Source organism: Garra rufa, chromosome 20 (genome assembly GCF_049309525.1).
Source record: "Garra rufa chromosome 20, GarRuf1.0, whole genome shotgun sequence".
In the NCBI taxonomy this organism is placed as follows: Eukaryota; Metazoa; Chordata; class Actinopteri; order Cypriniformes; family Cyprinidae; genus Garra; species Garra rufa.
The window spans coordinates 21706953-21726026 of record NC_133380.1 but is presented as its reverse complement, the minus strand read 5'-3'; the positions used below and the strand labels follow the sequence as shown (position 1 = coordinate 21726026).

At 37.3% G+C, this 19074-nt stretch overlaps 1 protein-coding gene across 2 annotated transcripts in view; it reads left to right on the top strand.

Annotated features, from left to right (window-relative positions):
* The window catches only part of prickle2b (prickle homolog 2b), an 81440-nt gene that overhangs the window by 40186 nt on the left and 22180 nt on the right, over positions 1-19074 (top strand). The window contains exons 1-2 of one of the 2 annotated variants that reach the window (XM_073825687.1): positions 6125-6545; positions 14097-14280. In XM_073825687.1, coding sequence (XP_073681788.1) covers positions 14149-14280 — 132 coding nt within the window. In that variant the 5' untranslated portion in view covers positions 6125-6545; positions 14097-14148. Of the gene's footprint in view, positions 1-6124; positions 6546-14096; positions 14281-19074 lie in introns of those variants that run through there. The other variant, XM_073825688.1, reaches the window with a different exon arrangement.

Here is a 19074-nt window from a genome sequence, read left to right as displayed (position 1 = left end):
AGTAAAAACCATTTTTAGCTGAAACCTCAGTCCTTGGTGATTCGTGAAATGTATGTCATGTGTCATGCAGAGTATTATCCTTTAATTGTTTTTCACCCTAAATTACATGGTAATTTGCATTAACATGCAAAACCTTAAATTGGACAGTATTTTATGGTAAAGTTAAATAAAATGCAATGTTAAACCATTTACAGCTTTAACATAGTTAACCATTAACGGTTTTATAGGAGCATTTTTACAAAGCAGCTTGTCTATTCTCGTCTTGACTAAAACTTTAAGGATTTCAGAAGCTTGCTGGGAACATCATGCCAATTTAAGTGCATATAGTTTTTAACTTTATAAAAAAAAGACCACTGGCAAGACCATCTCCTGTGTATTTTGTGAGAAATAACATGACTGTGCTGTGGGATGTAACACCTACAACCATCTCTGAGTGGATCTTCTAGTAGTGAATGAATGGAAGTTCAGTGAAATAGGCCCCGGAATGTGATGTAAGACCCTTTGAGAGTCACTGACCCAGCCCCCTCACATTGTTCTGACTGAAAGCACAGGTTTATATTCGTGTGTATGATTGCTATGTGCGAGATCGAGAGATGGAGAGAGAGAGAGAAATGTTTGGAGTAGATGAATCATCAGTGCAGCCCGAATGCTTCGGGTATTTTTAGAGACACTTTATTGTTCCATCTTAAAACAAGCCAAGTGCGCCATTAAATGTACAATATAATAGTCCATGTGTCATGTTGTATCGCCACTTGTAACTCTTCAGTGCGGTAAAAAACTTCCTCACTGCTGTCAAAGCAAATGTGCTGCACTTCTGGGTTGAGTCGGAAAAATGCATGTGGACAGCTCCGAAAACTTCCCATCGTGCTCTGCAGCTGCTGTCCTCCCTTTAATCTGATGCTTTGATGGATGTGGCACAGCAGTACTTCCGTACAGTCAAGAGCCCTTTAAAAGTGGAAGAAGTGGGGCAGAAATAGCCAGCTAATCCACAAGGTCATACAGGAGCTCAGGGTCCCAATGCCGCTCTGGATAGCTTAATGTATTACACAGACTGTTTTCTCTTGCCGTTCTTTGGCTGTAAATAGTTAACAAAACTCCAAAGCAAATTGAATTTCAAGCAAATTCTCTGTTGCAACCCATAAAAATAATTTCACTTTTTATACCACTTATACTGCTTTTTTTTTTTTTTTTGCATGTAATTCAACCCGACATGCAAGAACATCCAGGCATAACTGCCTACAGTAAAAAAAAAAAAAAATGCAGCTATTTGCGCTAAAAGCGGAGGAGGTGGTTTGCTGTACCTTGATTCCTTGAAGCCCATTCCCCAGATGGAATTTGGTTATCTCATCCTGAGGTCACACCAGAAAAAGAGATGTAAGCATTCCTCAGCAATCAGCTCTTGAGCTGTACAGCTGCCCTCGTGTTGACTTAGAATGATAGCCATCAGCATTTTTGCTGAGAAAGGGGGTGTGGTGCTTTCGCGAAATTAAACGACATCCGTTTTATTGCACCTTTGCATTTCTTATTCAAACAAAACCAAATTTCCACTCATTGCCATGCGGTATGAAGAATGGCTATTATTGTAAACTAAAACTTAAATGAAGGCATTTTTGTTATTTGAAATAAAGCTAAAATAATAATAAATATAAATATGAGATGTAAAAACAAACTAAATGAAAATTAGAAATGTTGTATTGGCAGCTAACTTAAGTTCATATCAAAGCACTCAAATTACTAACTAAATTTTGACAGTAAAAAATTTACAGTATATTACAGTAAAATTACTGTAAAAAACGTAAAAAAATGTATATGGTGAGGTAACTACAAAAGTTTCCACTGAATAAAAATAAAAAGGTTATTGTGACTTTTTATCTCACAATTCTGACTTTTTTTTCTCAGAATTGCGTGATATAAACTCGCAATTGTGAGAAAAAAAACTAATTTGCAAGATAAAAATTCACAATTTCAACTTTTTTTCTTGAGAATGCGAGTTTGTATCTCTACGTAAGTTAGAATTGCAAAAATAAGTCAGAATTGTGTGATATAGTCACAGTTGAGTGAAATAAAGTCCGAATTGTGAGAAAAAAAAATGCAATTATGACTTTTCTCTCGCAGTTCTGACTTTTTATGCAATTCTAGCTTTCTCAGAATTATGAGATATAAATTATTAATTGTGAGTTATTAATTGAGGGGGAAAAACACACTATGTTCTCAGAATTTCGAGTTTATATCTCACAGTTCTGACTTAACTCGCATTTGTGTACTATAAAGTCAGAACTACAAGATATGAACTTGCAATTCTGAGTAAAAAGTCACTATTACGAAATATAAACTCGCAATTCTGAGAAAAAAAGTCAGAATTGTGAGTCTGTATCTTACATTTCTGACTTTGCGAGTTAAGTTGGAATTCCAAGACAAACTCACAAATCTGAGAAAAAGTCAAAATTGTAAGACATAAACACGCAATTCTGAGAAATGAAGTCAAAATTGCAAAACAAACTCACAAATCTAAGAAATAAAGTTGCACTTCTGACTCACATTATTTCTCACATTTGTGAGTTTTGCCTCGCAATTCTTAACTCACAATTGCGTTATGAAGTTAAAAGTTAGAATTGTGCATTTATATCTCGCAATTCTGCAAGTTTGTCTTGCAATTCTGACTTTATAACTTGCAATTGTGAGTTTGTGTCTTGCAATTCTGATATTATTTCTTAGAATTGTGAGTTTATTTCTAAGAACTGCAAGTTTGTTTTGCAATACAGATTTTATAACTCGCAACTGCAACTTAGTATAATGCAGTGGTTCTCAATCCTGGTCCTGGGGGACCCCTGCTCTGCACATTTTGCATGTATCCCTTATTTAACACACCTGATTGAGATTATCACCTCATTAAGAGAGAGATCCATGAACTGAACTAACGAGCTGATGATCTCAATCGGGTGTGTTAAATAAGGGAGACATGCAAAATGTGCAGAGCAGGGGTCCCCCAGGACCAGGATTGAGAAACACTGGTATAATGCAATTATGAGGAAAAAAAATTAGAAAAAAGATGCAAACATCGAGAAAAAAAGTCAGGATTATGAGAGAAAAAGTCGTAATTACCATTTTTTATTTAGTGGTGGAAATGGGCTTCCATATAGCCTGGAAAAAATCCAGACCCTAATCTATTAAGATTAAGGGTCTGGCATCGAGCAATGAAAAGGACCTAACTCGAGGGGCAGCAGCAAGCATGCATTTGAAAATCTCGCTGCACGCAATTGGATAACACCACGACCAATCACAACAATACAGCCCCATACGCTTAGCTACCAGCGGAGCTAACTGATAGATTTAACTCTTGCCGTATCCAGTCGGCAAAACAGCAAAAACGTCCTTCTTGCAAAGGAACGATTCGAGAGCGGTTTTCTGTTCCTCTTTTATATGAAAAGCCAAGTCTAACTCGTTCATTGTAGCGGCCAAAGCCGTTTCAAACAACTAGTGTTCTTCTATAGCCAGCTTTCAATGTTTATTAAATGATTCCGGACGTCTGAGCGCTGTCGTCATTAGCTTAGCTCGCCTCTGGCCCGCTTACATCAGATTCACCGATTTGATTGGTTCCCAGAACTGCTTACGTAATGCAGTAACGTGCATCATTGCTCGATGCCAGAGTGTCTTGCAGAGACAATTCAAATTGTGCTCTAGTGAGACCTCTGGATTTCCAGGGTAGCTTCCAGTTAACACGTTATTTGAAATAAAGCTTTAATAAAATATAAATTAAATCTACACTAACTGATAAAAATGACAAAACAGATAAAATTACAAAAAATATAACTAAACTTAAAATTAACTAAACTGAAATAATAGATAAATAATACTAAAATAACTTTGGTATAAAAGTAAAATATTTTAGTAGCACATGATTCAAGGTTTTTATATGGAAAATCATCATGCTTTCAACTGCACTTGAGTCTGTATTGTGTTGTTATGTCAGACAGGCAGAATACTGTGATTTAGCACACACCTATAAATGCCATCATAAAAGAAGCCAATCAGCCTCATGATCTGGAGAGCAGTGGGTTTGCTGGATTTCAATAGCAGCGTAGGCTTGTGGCCAGGCATGTCAGTGAGCTTGTGGCTGTGGGGAACAGAGTGGCTGTCAGTGCGTGTTACTCCAAAGCCTAAAGCACTGGGACGGGGGTAATTGATACTAGTGCGTGTGTAGGGGTTTGGCTCAGGTTGAAATGAGAAGCACAGTCCAATAAGAGATAGCTACCCTTCTTTCAGATGGATGCACATCCACACCGACGAAGATTTAAGCCACCTGGAAGTTAAAGAGCCAGCTGCATTCAAACAGATTTATAGACGTTTTATTAAGTAATTTAACCGCTGTTGTCGAATTTCGTTTTTTCTCTTTGTTGTGACCTGGTGTTGTGAGAAGGCTTCTGATGGGGTATTGATTTACCCAACCAGGCGTTGCTCATGCTGTTAAGCATCGTCTAGAATGCTCTGTGTTGGTTTTGGTGGTCTTTGACTCACTAGGAGATTTCGAATAAAGGGAGCGTATAGTGAAATGTGTCATTGGGTAAATAACGGCACACCTTGAATCTTGCAAACTATACATAATTTTTATGCATAAAGTTCTATGAGATATGTTCAGATGTGCTCGATTGTATTGGGAAAAATCACTAATCCCAAAAAAAGCCTATATTAATGGTGTGTATATATATAAACCAGTCATAAGGGTAATTTTATTATTTTTTTTTTTTTTTCAAAATTGAGATTTACACATCATCTCAAAGCTGGTGAATAAATAAGCTTTTCGCTGATGTATGGTTATAGGAAAGGACGATATTTGGCTGAGATACAGCTATTTGAAAATCTGGAATCTGCAAAAAAAATCTAAATATTGAGAAATTTCCTTTAAGGTTGTCCAAATTAAGTTCTTCGCAATGCATATTACTAATCAAAAATTAAGTTTTGATATATTTAAGGTAGGAAATTTACAAGATATCTTCATGGAACATGATCTTTACTTAATATCCTAATGATTTTTGGCATAAAAGAAAAATGTATCATTTTGACCCATACAATGTATTTTTGGCTATTGCTACAAATATACCAATTATACTTATGACTGGTTTTGTGGTCCATGGTCACATATAATGCAAAAAAAAATAAATAAATAAATGTTTATGTATGGCCGGTAATGTACTACTGAATACTAAATACAGCTAATTTATGCTGTCTAAACCATGGAAAAAATGTGTGGAAGCTGCTAAATCGTATAGAGAAGGACTTAGTATGCAAGAAAATGCACAATATTTTGACAAACTAAAGTTAATAGGTGGTAAAGATACATACAAGCAGTATTAATTAAAATACTAGCCTTATATTTTACCCTACCTGACCAGAAATGATAAGAACAAACACGAATGTTGTCAAGATTATTGCTCTGGAAATCCTGGTTTGGTCAACAAACGCCTTTTGTTCCTCAGACAGTTTTTGTACTCTTTTCCTTGATTTGTTATAACTTTTGGTAGTCTATAGTACTCCAAATGTTTTTCCCGGTCAGACAGATTGGTGCAGCCCAAAACATGACAATAACTGACCATTTTCAGCTGAAATAATCAGCAAATATGCCAGTTTCATTCGATTCAGTGGCACTGTTTTTACGTTCAGTGGTGCCAATATGGCCGATTGATGACGTGTCGTCAAAACACTCTTATTTGTTTCAAATTTGTTTTTATATTTATAGAAAATGTAAATGTATATACCACAATACGCACACACACATAATATAGCCTAATTATAACTTTATATTTTAAAAAGTGTCCTATAAATTTAAAAGACAAAACACTGGCATCAGGAAAAAAAAATATATATATATATATATATATATTATAAAGATTACAAAACCTCTGAAGGTATGGTACTACATCATTTACATATAAACGGTGTTCTTTCCCCTCCTCAGTTACTTTTTGCCTCGAGACATGCGTGTATTGCCTGGGGTCTTTACAGTTGGAGGGAAAGTGACTGATTTGCATGTAAATGATTCCAACAACACGAGCTATTCACGTCGCTAATTAAACTAATGTAGGAACGTTGACTTGCTGACATCATGGACGCTCATTACCATTCACAAGCTCGAGTGGGCAGAGCGAACAGAGAGCCAGTCGAGTCCAAGCCACGGTTCACTGAGCTCTCATAGCCTGTTATTGACGAGAAGCGCAGGCTGTTCATGGCTTTAAGCCCCGAAAGCTGCCGCTGCTTCTGCTGGTGGAACTATCACGGGGAATCGCTCTGGATCTGCGGGGACGCTTCGTGCTTTTGCATTATTGTAGATGAGTTATCAAAAGCGTCAGAGTTTAAGGCATGTCGTTCCTGGAAGATACCTTTGTACGAACTAGGGCTTGACAAAGCCGTGCGGATTGAAGCGAGCGCTTGTTTGTGAAGAAGTGAAAGTGCGCCAACTGATCGCTTTTATACTGGAGATGTGTAGCGCGTTCAGTGATCGATTCACGACGGACGACATCAAACTCTCTCAGCTTCGTTCATGGTAAAAGGTAAGCGTTTGTGGCGTTCTGTTACTTTAATCGGGTGTGCAGTTTGAATTCATGCTTGCTGCGTGATGCGGTCGAGATATTCAGAGAAAGTTGATCTGTAAACTTAATTTTATAAATCACGCAGATACTGGTTTTCACCAGTCAGGCTAATGTTACTGAGCTACGCGTCTGTTAAAATGCTGTTATTAGAGAGCAGTCCTTTGTGGCGATTACCTTTACAAGATTGCGAAAATGACTCTGAGACCGAAATGAATACAACTTTACACTATAGTTATCTTGTATCCTGAATCGTTGCTAGTTGACCTATTCCAGTTAGTCGGATTAAGCCTTTGTTTGCTGGTGTTTTGTTGGATTAACACATGAAGGGACAAAGTGGAAAATAATACCCAGGAGAGAAAGAAAGCATAGGCAGCTGCTGCTGAATTCGTACAAGGGTTTTTCCTCATCCCATACTCACTCGCGTTTGCAGATCATAACATATTATGAAGAAACCCCTTTATAATAGAGTCGTTCTTATGAGTCGGATCGTTTCGGTGAATTGGTTGACCCGAGTCAAGGAACCGGATTTAATGATTGGTTCAGGAATCGGACGCAATCGTTCCAAATGGTTCTTAAGTTAACAACTGAACAGTCAATTTCGTACTTGTGAGCCGCAAATAGATGGCCCTTGCAAATAGCAAAGGCCCGTTCAGAGAAAGAACTAATAGGCTAACTACAAAGTTTTAATCTTTAGCCTATAATTCACTGAAAATCGAAAAGTAAACGCCACAGCTGTAATTATAAGGACACTAGGACGATAGCATTAGAATCACTTTCAATGTTTTCTATGCTAAATAATGATAAAACATTGACAGCCAATCAGAATCCACTCTAGTTTTTAAAGGGACAGCTAGATAACCGGAGTTCGCGAATTTAATAAACAGGGTAGGGTTGCACCAGCCATTGGTAAGTTCTTACTAAAATTGGAACGTAAAGTCCACACTAGAGGCTAGTAACTACTAGCTAGTTTGTAACTAAATCTATACATTATTTGGTTGCACCAGTTGTTGGTAAGGCAGGACTTAGCTAGTAGTTCGTAAGCTCTCCATAAAGTAATGCGTAGTCGCATAATATGACGCTTACACTAAATCATCCAATAGAAACCTTCAAAATACACGAGCAGAACTATGATTTGTAATTTATCCTTCATTCTAACTTCTTTCCCCTCTCATATACTAACGATAAAAACATGTTTCCATTTAAAAACGAAACAATAATAACATTAGTTTATATGTAAGCTTTTTTTGTCCAGCGTCACATTTGTAAATAACATTCCGAGACTAATTCAAATAAATAAGGATCAATAAAAAAAGGAAAAAAAAAAGAAATGCCATTTATTTATTATTTTATCTGACATGCGCAACACAAATTGCACAGAGTCGCACTGTAGATGGGGTGTTAAAGACGCGCTAAAAAGAATCGAGTACGTTTATTCACATATTGTTCACTTGCTTAATATGTATGTGAGTGCAAATGTCAGCAGCATCATATATGTTTAAATGATTGAAGGTTGTCGGTTAAAAAAAGAGCATATTGATGCAGTTCACTCAGTCTGCTATTTTATTCCAACCGTTATTCCTGACCAGACGCTTCCGTAAATATTTAGTTTATACGTAGAGTTATGTTGAAACTAAGTTTAATGGTGCAACGCAAAAATATTTAGTAGTGCGTAAGTTGTAACTTAGTATCCATTTACGTCGCAACTAGGCTAAGTTGTCATTTACGCACAGCTGGTGCAACCGGCCCCAGAACCTTATAGACGGTTTGCACTAACATCACGATTTGGTCAGTTATGGATGCGCGGCCATATTGGCGATATTCAGATGTAAACAACAGCATGGGTTACACCACTAATGTACAACTGAACACATTGTTCTGCTAATTTATGCTGTCTAAACCATGGGGGAAAATGTGTGGAAGCTGCTAAATTGATAAAGAAGGACTTTGTAAGTAGGAAAGGGTGCAATATTTTGACAAAACTGAAGTTAATGGGTTGTAAAGATGCATACAAGGAGTATTAATTTAAGATATTAGCCCAATATTTCAACAAACACTAACATTGTCAAGATTGTCACCCTGGAAATCCTGGTTTAGTTTGGCCGACCACAAACGCCTTTTGTTTTTGCACTCTTCTCCTTGATTTGTTATAACTTTTGGCAGTCTATAGTACTCCAAATGTTTTTTCCGGTCGGACGGATTAGGACAGCCCAAAAAATGTCAATAATTGACCATTTTTCAGCAGCAATAATCAGCAAAATGTGAGTTTCGTTCAGGTTGTCCTTCTAGTTATAATTTTTGGTGTGAACAAGCCTTGAGAGCTTTTGTCGTAAATGGTTTGTTTTTCGCAATGTGGTGAAAGGTAAATTACTTTTAATAGTTGAACGTCGGAAATGTTACAAATAAAACATAATGGATAAAAGGTTACAGTCTGGCTGTGTGACGGTTTCTTCAATGCATTAAGAAACAGCAGGATAAAAATTCAGCTGTTAGGGACAGCGCTGAATGCACTCAATAATGTAAAAATAGCTATATTAGTTTTTGTAACCAAAAAGAACTGATATGCGGAATGACTCTGGTTTTTCATCACTGTTTAAATGCTTTGCTTGCTCGCTGTCAGTGGGATGTTACTCTGGGCTGTATCCATCTTATTTTACAGCACTGTTTCGATTAAATCAATATCGCTTCCTCCCGCACCCAACGTCCATTTGAAGCACCCTCCATTAGACTGATTCCTTTTTCTTTGAATAATTGATTTACTTATCTAAGTTCATATAGCAGTAGGTCATCAGTCATGCGTGTTGTCTTGTTTCAATTACTTGTGTCTGGGTTTATATCGTGTGAGCTTTTAAAGCCATAAAGGTTCAAAAATGTATTAGTAGGGTACATACAGCTGTCTTGTGTTCTGAATTATTGAAGCACAAACTTGGGTAATACCACAAAACAATGACTGAATATGAAATCAACAGATTCAAAAAAAAAAAAGAGAGCAATGTTTCATGTGGGAAAAGTATGCGCAGTTGCATATACACAAAAGATGAGTGAGAATGGATGGTGAATTGGTTTTCAGTAGCACCCAGCTGTGACCAGCTTCTCCACTGTGTGTTGCCCTTTAAAAAGCTTGTTTAATTCATCCGGAATGATGGCATGGAAAAGCCTGGGAGCCTCATCAGAGACTGGAATTTTGCAAAAGCTACATTCAGTGTTTTTTACCATCATTGGAATACTATGATGTTTTGACTTTTTATTTTTTATGCTCATTTCAATTTGATAAAGTGCTGCTTATTACTTTTTTCTATTATTTCAGTTAATGTTTATTTAGTTTTTTATGGTTTTAGGTTTAGTTAACTATAGTATCCCTGGCTACAGCAGACCTGGTTCACTTTGTTAAAATGACAGTTGTATTAAAGATGACAATGCCACTGTGTCTAGCCATAGGCTATTGTAAAAAAGAATTAGATGAGATAGTCTGGTGGTGGCACAGGCCCGGTTTTTAAGGGGATAAGTTTCCCTGGAGCTAACAATAAGTCCACATCTGTTGTTGTCTGAACAATTTAAAAATGCAATGATTAACCCACAATAAGCAATTGTCCGATCAGATCATAAATCACATTTACCCTGTTCCGCTTGGATGCCTCAGGGGCATAACAACCTTCTGTGTCATCCCTAGATTACATTCCCAGTCTTCCATATTTGCTATGTAGGACAAATCCTTTCTAAAGGCTCTCAGTGCAGGCTTGCAGATCACATTGACTTGGTTTTAGCATGACGTTTGTAATGAAATCAGCATGGATAGTTGCAACCCAGCACCCTTTTTAATTCAAATCACATTTAGATGATTGGAAGAGCATTATCGATGGACCGTGGAGTGGTATCGAGCCTGGAATTTGCAGTCATGTGTGATGCATGTCAAAACATGGAAGCGGTTTCACTTGATCCTGTCTGTGTGGTTGAAAAGGGAGTTACGCTGACCTCATTTTTGTCCAGTTCATTTATCTGGACCAGACCTGCATCTCTAAGGAACTCTTTTATAGTAATCCCAGAAATTGATTCATCCTTTCCAGATATGCATGCATTATGACCACTTAAAATGTTCTGGCAGAACACTGCGCTTCCCAGTGCCAGATTGATTCCTTTCTGTTTTCTGGTTTTGTTTTCTGCCCTTTAGTTGATATGTTCTCCAGTGTGGGAGAGAGTCTCAACAGTTTTTGGTAATCACAGATTCACACGGACAGTTTGTGAGGGCCTCTGTGTTCCTGTGAGTGTTCAATATTAATGCGAGTTGTGAAGTTGCCACCCTCAAGTAATGCAGGTGAATTGTCCTTGCTCAAGGGTGTCGGAACTGCAGAGAGACCAGCTGCATGGCTTATATATAAGTCTGCTCACCGTTACCTCCTACAGAACCTCCTATCTACTCTGAGGCTTTCATTCTGATGCTTTTAGGCAATTTGAAGTTCTTGCAGGTTTTAAAGCACTTTCCTGTTTCCTTTATCTTAAATATTTATATGTGAACTATTGTGTTCCAGGCCATTGTTTCCCAGCCCTTTTTTTGTCTTAAGTACCCGTATAGCCCCCATTAGTAAGTACCCCATCCTTGATGCCAAGGAATTTGTTTTTCTTTCAAGTTTTATTTTACTGGAATGTTATTTGGCATTTTTACAGTTTGGTCAATTACCAGGATGTGTGGCCATACTGGTGATACTCAGATGTAAACAACAGCATGGATTGAACGGTTAAAGTACTACTGAATATGTTGTTCTGCTAATTTATCCTGTCTAAACCATGGAGAAAAAATATGGAAGCTGCTAAATCATATAGAGAAGGGCTTAGTAAGTTAATAGGTGGTAGAGAGATACGTACAAGCAGAATTAATTAAGATATAGCCTAATATTTCACCTACCTGACCAGAAATGATAAGAACAAACACGAATGCTGTCAAGATTCTCGCCCTGGAAATCCTGGTTCAGTTTGGCCAACCACAAATGCCTTTTGTTCCTCAGACTGTTTGTTTGCACTCTTCTCCTTGATTTGTTATAACTTTTGGCAGTCTATAGTACTCCAAATGTTTTTCCCTGTCCGACCGATTAGTACAGCCCAAAACATGACAATAATGGACCATTTTCAGCAGCAATAATCAGCAAAATATGCAAGCTTCGTTCGGTTTAGTGGCATTGTTTACGTTCAGTGCTGCCAATTGATGACGCGTCGTGAAAAACTCTAATATAGTCCGCACTAAATGAAAACCCTTTTTGTAAATGTAAGTTATTTATCTTATTGTAAACATTCATCCATGCTTTTAACTCGATCTTCTGGTGAAACGGTAGACTTCTCAATTTTTTTTGTCCACATAAAAACCCTTACAGACTGCAAGCTCACATTAAAATCTGCCTCCAAATCGACAATCAATGGAAAGAATCAACTCCCTGCTTCTTTTTTTCTCTAAATAATACAATTTCCTGGGATCTGTCACGACACAGAAGCATCAGTTGTTTCTTCTGTTACATTGTGGCTTTAATGTTATTAAATTGGCCGTTATAATGAGACACCTGAGGTTGGTTGTTGTCTGCACGCTATCATAGAGAAACTTTCCCTGAGGGACAAAATACAGAATTTGTTCGTAAATAAAATGCAGATGGGATGTTTAACAAAAGTAAAGTAATTTGCACTCTTTGTATGGTCATATTGAAATACCATAGAGACTCAACTAATATGAAATGACATTCTCAAATGAATACAGTCACTGCTGGAAACTTTAATAATAAGATATAAACTTCATGTAAAAGGAATTGCATGCTACCATTCAAATGTATGTACTTTTTTGAAAAACTATCACTTTTATTGACCAAGGGTGCATTAAATTGATCAAAAGTGACAGTAAGGATGTTATGATGTTAAATTTGTATTCATGTCATATATATGACACAGTGAGTAATTGAATATTTGTAGCAAGAATTACATTCCTAAATTGTTGCTTGTCACCTCTGTCTTTTGAAGCAAATATGCAATGCCAAGGCCATATATGTATGCTGGATAAAGCCAAGCTGCAATTGCATTACTAGGTCTGTTAGTCAGACAACAAAAACAGGATTGGTGTGATTTCTGTCGGACTAAAGTACATGACATTTTGAAAAGACAAATAATTACTTTAATCTGAATGAAATCTTACATTTAACTGCTTGTTAATGCGCTTGATGTCAAATTGCGAGCTTGTAGAAGAAATAGCATGACTCACTCTTTATATCCTTAGGACAATAGATGCATGATGACACAGATCTGCTGATGGCTTAAACTGAACCAACATACTTTTTTTTTTTTTTTCCCGTCTTGCTTCCATAGCAACTAGAGTTCTTTGACGTAGATGATTCTATAGATGCAACATGTCCTTAAGTTAACCATCTGGCCGATGTGAAAACGTCAGTCAATCATTGTGTTACTGGCCGGTGTCTGTCTTTGACACCTTACAGCCTGTCAGGCCTCTAAGGTGCTAATGGGATTGGCCCTAAGTGGGCGGCTTGTTTTCTCTTCCCTTGGTCTAAGAGGTTAGTTAATCTGACCAACTGGCTGGCGTGCTCAGAAAGTGTGGTTTTGGCAGAGCTTGACGCCTGTGTCTGCTTGTCTGGACGCTAACCAGACGCTGCGTGTTTGACTGGTGGAGTGTGTGTTTCATCGTGACATGAGTCATTGGACGTGTTGAGGGTTTTTGTTGAAATGTTTGGGCCGCTCCTGGTTCTAACCAAATGTGGCTATGTTGATTGACAAAGTAAAAGAATAAAAAGAGAAAAGCTGTGTGGGAGAGTTGGAGAGGTTTAATTGTAACTTGACATATTAGCACGAAGCAAATTATGTATCACTCATTCTTTGTGTTAAGAGTTTACTGTTTGAAAAAGCTGAGAAGTTTTAATGTGTCAAAAACACATTTTATTGGGAAATATTGCTGTTAAAGGAATAGCTCACCCAAAAAAGAAAGTTGTCCTTAAAGAATTCACCCTCATGTCATTCCAAACTCGTAAGACCTACATCTTCGGAACACAAAATAAGATATTTCTGATGAAATCTGAGAGCTTTCTGACCCTGCATAGACATCAACGCAACTGACACTCTCAAGGTCCAGAAAGGTGGATGAGAATATTTTTTATGCACAAAAAAAAAAAAAAAAATTAACGACTTTATTCAACAATTTCTTCTCTTCCGGGTCAGTCTTTGATGGTAAATGTGTTGCTGTTTATGCAGGGTCAGAAATCTTATATCTTAATTTGTGTTCTGAAGATAAATAAAGGTCTACGGGTTTGGAACTGAGTAATTAGTGACAGAATTTTCGTTTTTATAACACAGTATATTAATTAGATTAATGTAAAGTGTCATTTATGGAAGATGGAAGAAACTGTTCATTCAAGGTGCTTAAGTCTAACCAAACTAAACTAATCATGAGTGTTAACAGGTATTCCCATTAAAAATGAACAAATGCATTGTGTGCTATTTAAATGGTTTTATTTGACATTTTCTTTGCCATTCTAGGAAAATCTGTCTCCACTGTAAGTGCCCTCGTGAGGAGCATGTTGTGACCGCCATGCCTCTGGAGATGGAGAAGACGGTGACCAAGCTGATGTACGACTTCCAGAGGAACTCTACATCCGATGATGACTCGGGCTGTGCTCTGGAGGAGTATGCCTGGGTGCCGCCTGGACTCAAACCTGAACAGGTAACACATTTTACCTATGCGTACGTAAATTAGACTTACAGTACTCGTCAAAAGTTTAGGGGGTTTTTTTTGGAAAGAAATTGATACTTTTATTCAGCAAAGATGTGTCAAAAGTGACCGTAAAGACAGTAAAATGTAGGTCTGCCCTCAACTAAACATTTATTCTGGTCGATTAGTTGTCATTCATTTTTAGCATTACTCGACCATTAGTCGCATGTTTATTAATAAACCATATAAATCATAATAATGAGCCTTTAATTGCCTACATAGCCTAATAAGTGCTCAAGCGCACGCAGATATAATAACTATGAATGTGTCAGGGAAAGACAGCAAGGAGACTGCATTAACGTTTTAATAATTTATTGATAAACTAGTGCTTTCCTTGTTTTCAGTTTAAGAGATGAAGTCAAAGACACAGACTCAGTCATCTCTATAGTAGTGATGCGACTGTATGCATGTTTCATATGGATTACATAATCTGAGGATATTTGTTTTCTATTTGAATTGGTTAAAGTAGACATTTCACTCTCTATAGATATATTTTTCATGTCTGTAAGGCAAGTATACACAGAGTTTCAAAGTTTTGTGCTCAAGTTCACAGAGAATGAGACGACAGAAAGCGCATCCTGTTGCTTTTATTATTTTACGAAAGCACAATGTTTTGTTGTTATAGTGAGTGCACACAAGTAAACATAGTCTTTACAGATTCGAAAGACGTATTACTTTTATCTGTATGACCAAAAATGTTTTAAGAGCAAATGATTGCACCGGCACCTCCATTTGTCATGTGGTGAGCGCACAACTATTCAGCTTCCACACTCCGCACAGAAACTTCAGTCATGCACATTTTTCTAGGTTAACATTATTGAGCTGCCCTGTAAAGTTGCTACTACATCTTTCAGATTAAAAGCCATATTTGAGGTCAGTGAATGATAGGTGAGTGTCTGGATGTCCTGCTGATGTACTATATTACCACATAGACCAGCCGTTAATAATCTGTGCATCACAGACTACGTGACTTCGCCACTTCCTGTGGATTTTTTTTTACTGTGAATACATGACTAATAAAATTTAATCGAACAAGCCTCTTCTCGCTGACTAACAATTAGTCGACTATTAGGGGGCAGCCCTAGTAAAATGTTTGAACTTTCTACTTTTATAACAAAGAATCCTAAAAATAAATGCTTCTTGGGCAGAAAATCAGCATAATAATGATTTCTGAGGGATCATGTGACACTGAAGACTGGAGTAATCACTGCTGAAATTTCAGCTTTGCCATAAAAAAAATGTTAAAATGCCAAGTTCTGTGAAACTCTAGATGGTGCAGGCTGATGGGTCCTTACCGCAAACTAATGATATTAACATCATTAAACTACTTGGCACAAGCTTATTGGTTCATATTGCAAATGCAGCCAATGAGCTTGCTGCTCTACATTTAAATAGCAGGTTAGCATTCACTAGAGCATTTTGCAGTGCGCCTTCAGAGTTCCTTTGACACCCTCCACCTCCCCAGCTCCACCTGTATAGATCTGCTACAGGTTATTATATATGCTATTTGTGCAGGAGCAGTATGTCTTAAATACTCACAGAACTGTATCACCGAATGTATTGGCAGTATCAAGTTCTCGTACTTGCTTTGCATCAACAATAGCTATAACCAACAGCAGCAATTAAGTAGCATAGCAGATCTATTCCACCAAGACCAAATACATTAACATTGTCATATCCATTACCATAATAAAATCTTCCGACAGTTGTCATGATAGGAATAAAAATATTTTAAATTGTAATACTGTTTCACAATATTACTGTTCTTACTGCATTTCCAAATTCAAAATGCAGCCTTGGTGAGCATAAAAGAATCAAAACACTTACTGACCCCAAATGTTTGAATGGTAGTGTGTAATTGCAGTTTAACAATGTGGTTTTTACTTTCATTTGGATGTTTAAAGAAGCATTCAGGCATTCTGTGTGAAATTTTGACAAGGTTTTAAACGTTCAGAATTCGAACACCTTTGAGATGAATGTCTCTTTATGATCTCTCATTTCTGCTGTACTGATTTTTGTTACTATAGCAATTCTTGGCTTGGTGTATGGGGTTTATTAGGCACTGGCGTGTGTGTAGAACTCTTTATGGGCCAGTGAAATCATTTATAGATGCGAGTTTCATTTTCTTGATGAACTAAAGTCTCGTTAATGCAACCGCAAAACGGGTCTATATATATATATATATATATATATATATATATATATTCACATTTGCCTGCCTGAATGATCTTATCTAGAAAACAAAATTGATGGTTGACATTAAACTGATATGAAGCCTTTTTATCATCTTATGTTTATTATAAATACTAAAAATGATGGTAGTCAGTGTATGTATAGTTCAGGCTCCTAGATGTACTGATAAATGGTTCTCTAGGCTATATTCCAAGAGCCCTCGGTTTGTAGAGGCTCTGGTTTAAGTCAATACCAGCAGTTTTTCACCGCTCAGGCAGATGGATGGGAGGAAGTTGCTGGGATACAAGAACTCGGTGTCCATGCATGTTATTAGCAAGCTATTAATTATGCCTTTCTCTGTGCTTTGAAAGCTGGTGTCTGCAGTTTCACCCAGAGACAGTGATTACCTCAGGCCATGACAAATTAGCTTTGCTTAGACATAGAGTGGAAATTTAGGCCATCCACATCCATAATAAGATAAGATGGCAGCTCTGCTGTGCATTTCGGAACATTTGGGATCTGTTTTAAAACAAGAAAACATGTTTTGCTTTAGCTGGGCTATCTAGAAACTGATTACCAGATTCATTTGTAGATTCATGTTCACCAGATTCATGTTCAAGTATGAACATAAAGGCAAAAGTCATCGTCCACCAAATATTTTAAAGAGTGGTCCTTGCAGTGAAGAAACTCTTTGTTTCCAAACATCTCTGAAGCTCACGTGCATTTGCAAATGTTCACATGATTGGAATTAGTCGAGTAATCCAATTAGCTGTTAAGACATGTATTGGCCCATCATTTTGAGTCATCTAAGCAGCTCCACTTGCTTTTTCTTCTTTTCTTAAGTATACTGTTATATTTGCTGTATAGACCAGAAGGGCTGCATACACAAATATTTCCGGTAACCATTGTAGTCTGATTCCCGAACAAATAACTCTTATAAGCTAGTTATTTTTATAAAAAATAAAAAAAGATACTGTACAAGTAGTGTAGCTTGTTTTCCATAACAAATGACTTTTATGAACTGATTCTTTTCAGTGAATCAAAGACATACTGTGTGATCAGTGTAGTCCAATTTACAAGCACATGACTCTTATAAGCCAGTTCGTTTCAGCGAATCAAAAATAAACAGCGTAACCAGTGTTGCAGGATGCCTGATACAAAATAATCTTAAAAACTGGTTCTTTTAATAAAAATATAAAAATATGAGTCACTAGTTTGAGTCAGTGAAACACTGCCTTAAGAGAGAATTTCTTTCATATGTAAGCAAAATGCATATTACTACTTAAATAATTGGAATCGAATCAAGAGCATGTGTAGCCAGTTCAATTACAACTTGATTATTGTTCAAATAACTTGAATTAAATGTTTTTTCCATCAACAAATTATGGTGCATATTTACTGTGTCATCCAGCGTATGCTATGCCCTCTTTCTCTGATGCATTGCCTTTATTTATTCAATGGAAAACAGCTGTTTAGGCTCTGGTTAGTTTGCCCTCAAATCAAGAGCTTTTGCGTTTTGTTCACCCTCGCTCTGGCTGACGCAAAATGCAGTTGCCAGATCCCTTGACACCAGGGCGGGTTGCCAGATCCCTTCCTGCTGATTATAGTTATTTCCACAAGCTGTTCCTCTGTGTGAGAGCTTTGGGCTCTGGGTCCATGTCCTTCTGATCGCTGCGTCACAACAGTTCTTTTGCTGGCCCGGGGAGTCTGTTATTGTTGGATGTCTGCACTGTAATTTACCGGGACCAGACCACAGTTGGTGTTTCGTGAAATTTTCAGCTATCCCAAAAGAACCTCTACACGAGTCCTTCAGAAACCCCTTGCTGACACTGTACCGGCCAACACAAGCAACAGAAGAGCCATCAGCTCGTTTAAAGAGACAGCTCCTTATTACAGGGAGGCATTAAACACCGGACATGAACAGACCTCTGAAAACAAATCCCACGCCTCACCGAAGAAGCTGATGATTTTGTTTCAGAATGTATCCCAAATGTTTCCCGCTTCTTGTAAAAACACTTTTTTGATGGGACTCTGAGATGAACCGTATTTCATCTGTGTCTTTACATATCAGTCGTTCACACTGCTCTGTAAAAATACAGGCAGCGTTGAGTAATACCACATTCGTGTCTTTTTTTTTTTTTTTTAACCGCCAACATTTTTGATCAGCCCCCAGAAAGTTTTGTTGTTTGAATATCTGAATATGCACGAATTCCGTTTTTATTAACACTTGATTTAGGTACGTTTCATCAAAAATCAACGTTTTAAAGAAAAAGCTGAGAAAATCATGTTTTTTCAAAGAATATGTCTGGATCCAAAACATAGATGGAATAGATTACTTCCATCAACACCACCAAAGCCTGCTCGGTCCTATACCACTAGATCATCATTTAAAGGAACACTCCACTTTTTTTGGAAATAAGCTCATTCTCCAACTCCCCCTGAGTTAATAAGTTGATTTTTACCGTTTTGAAATCCATTCAGCCGTTCTCCTGTTCTGGCGATATCACTTTTAGCATAGCTTAGCATAGATCATTGAATCCTATTAGACCAATAGCATCGCGTTCAAAAATGTCC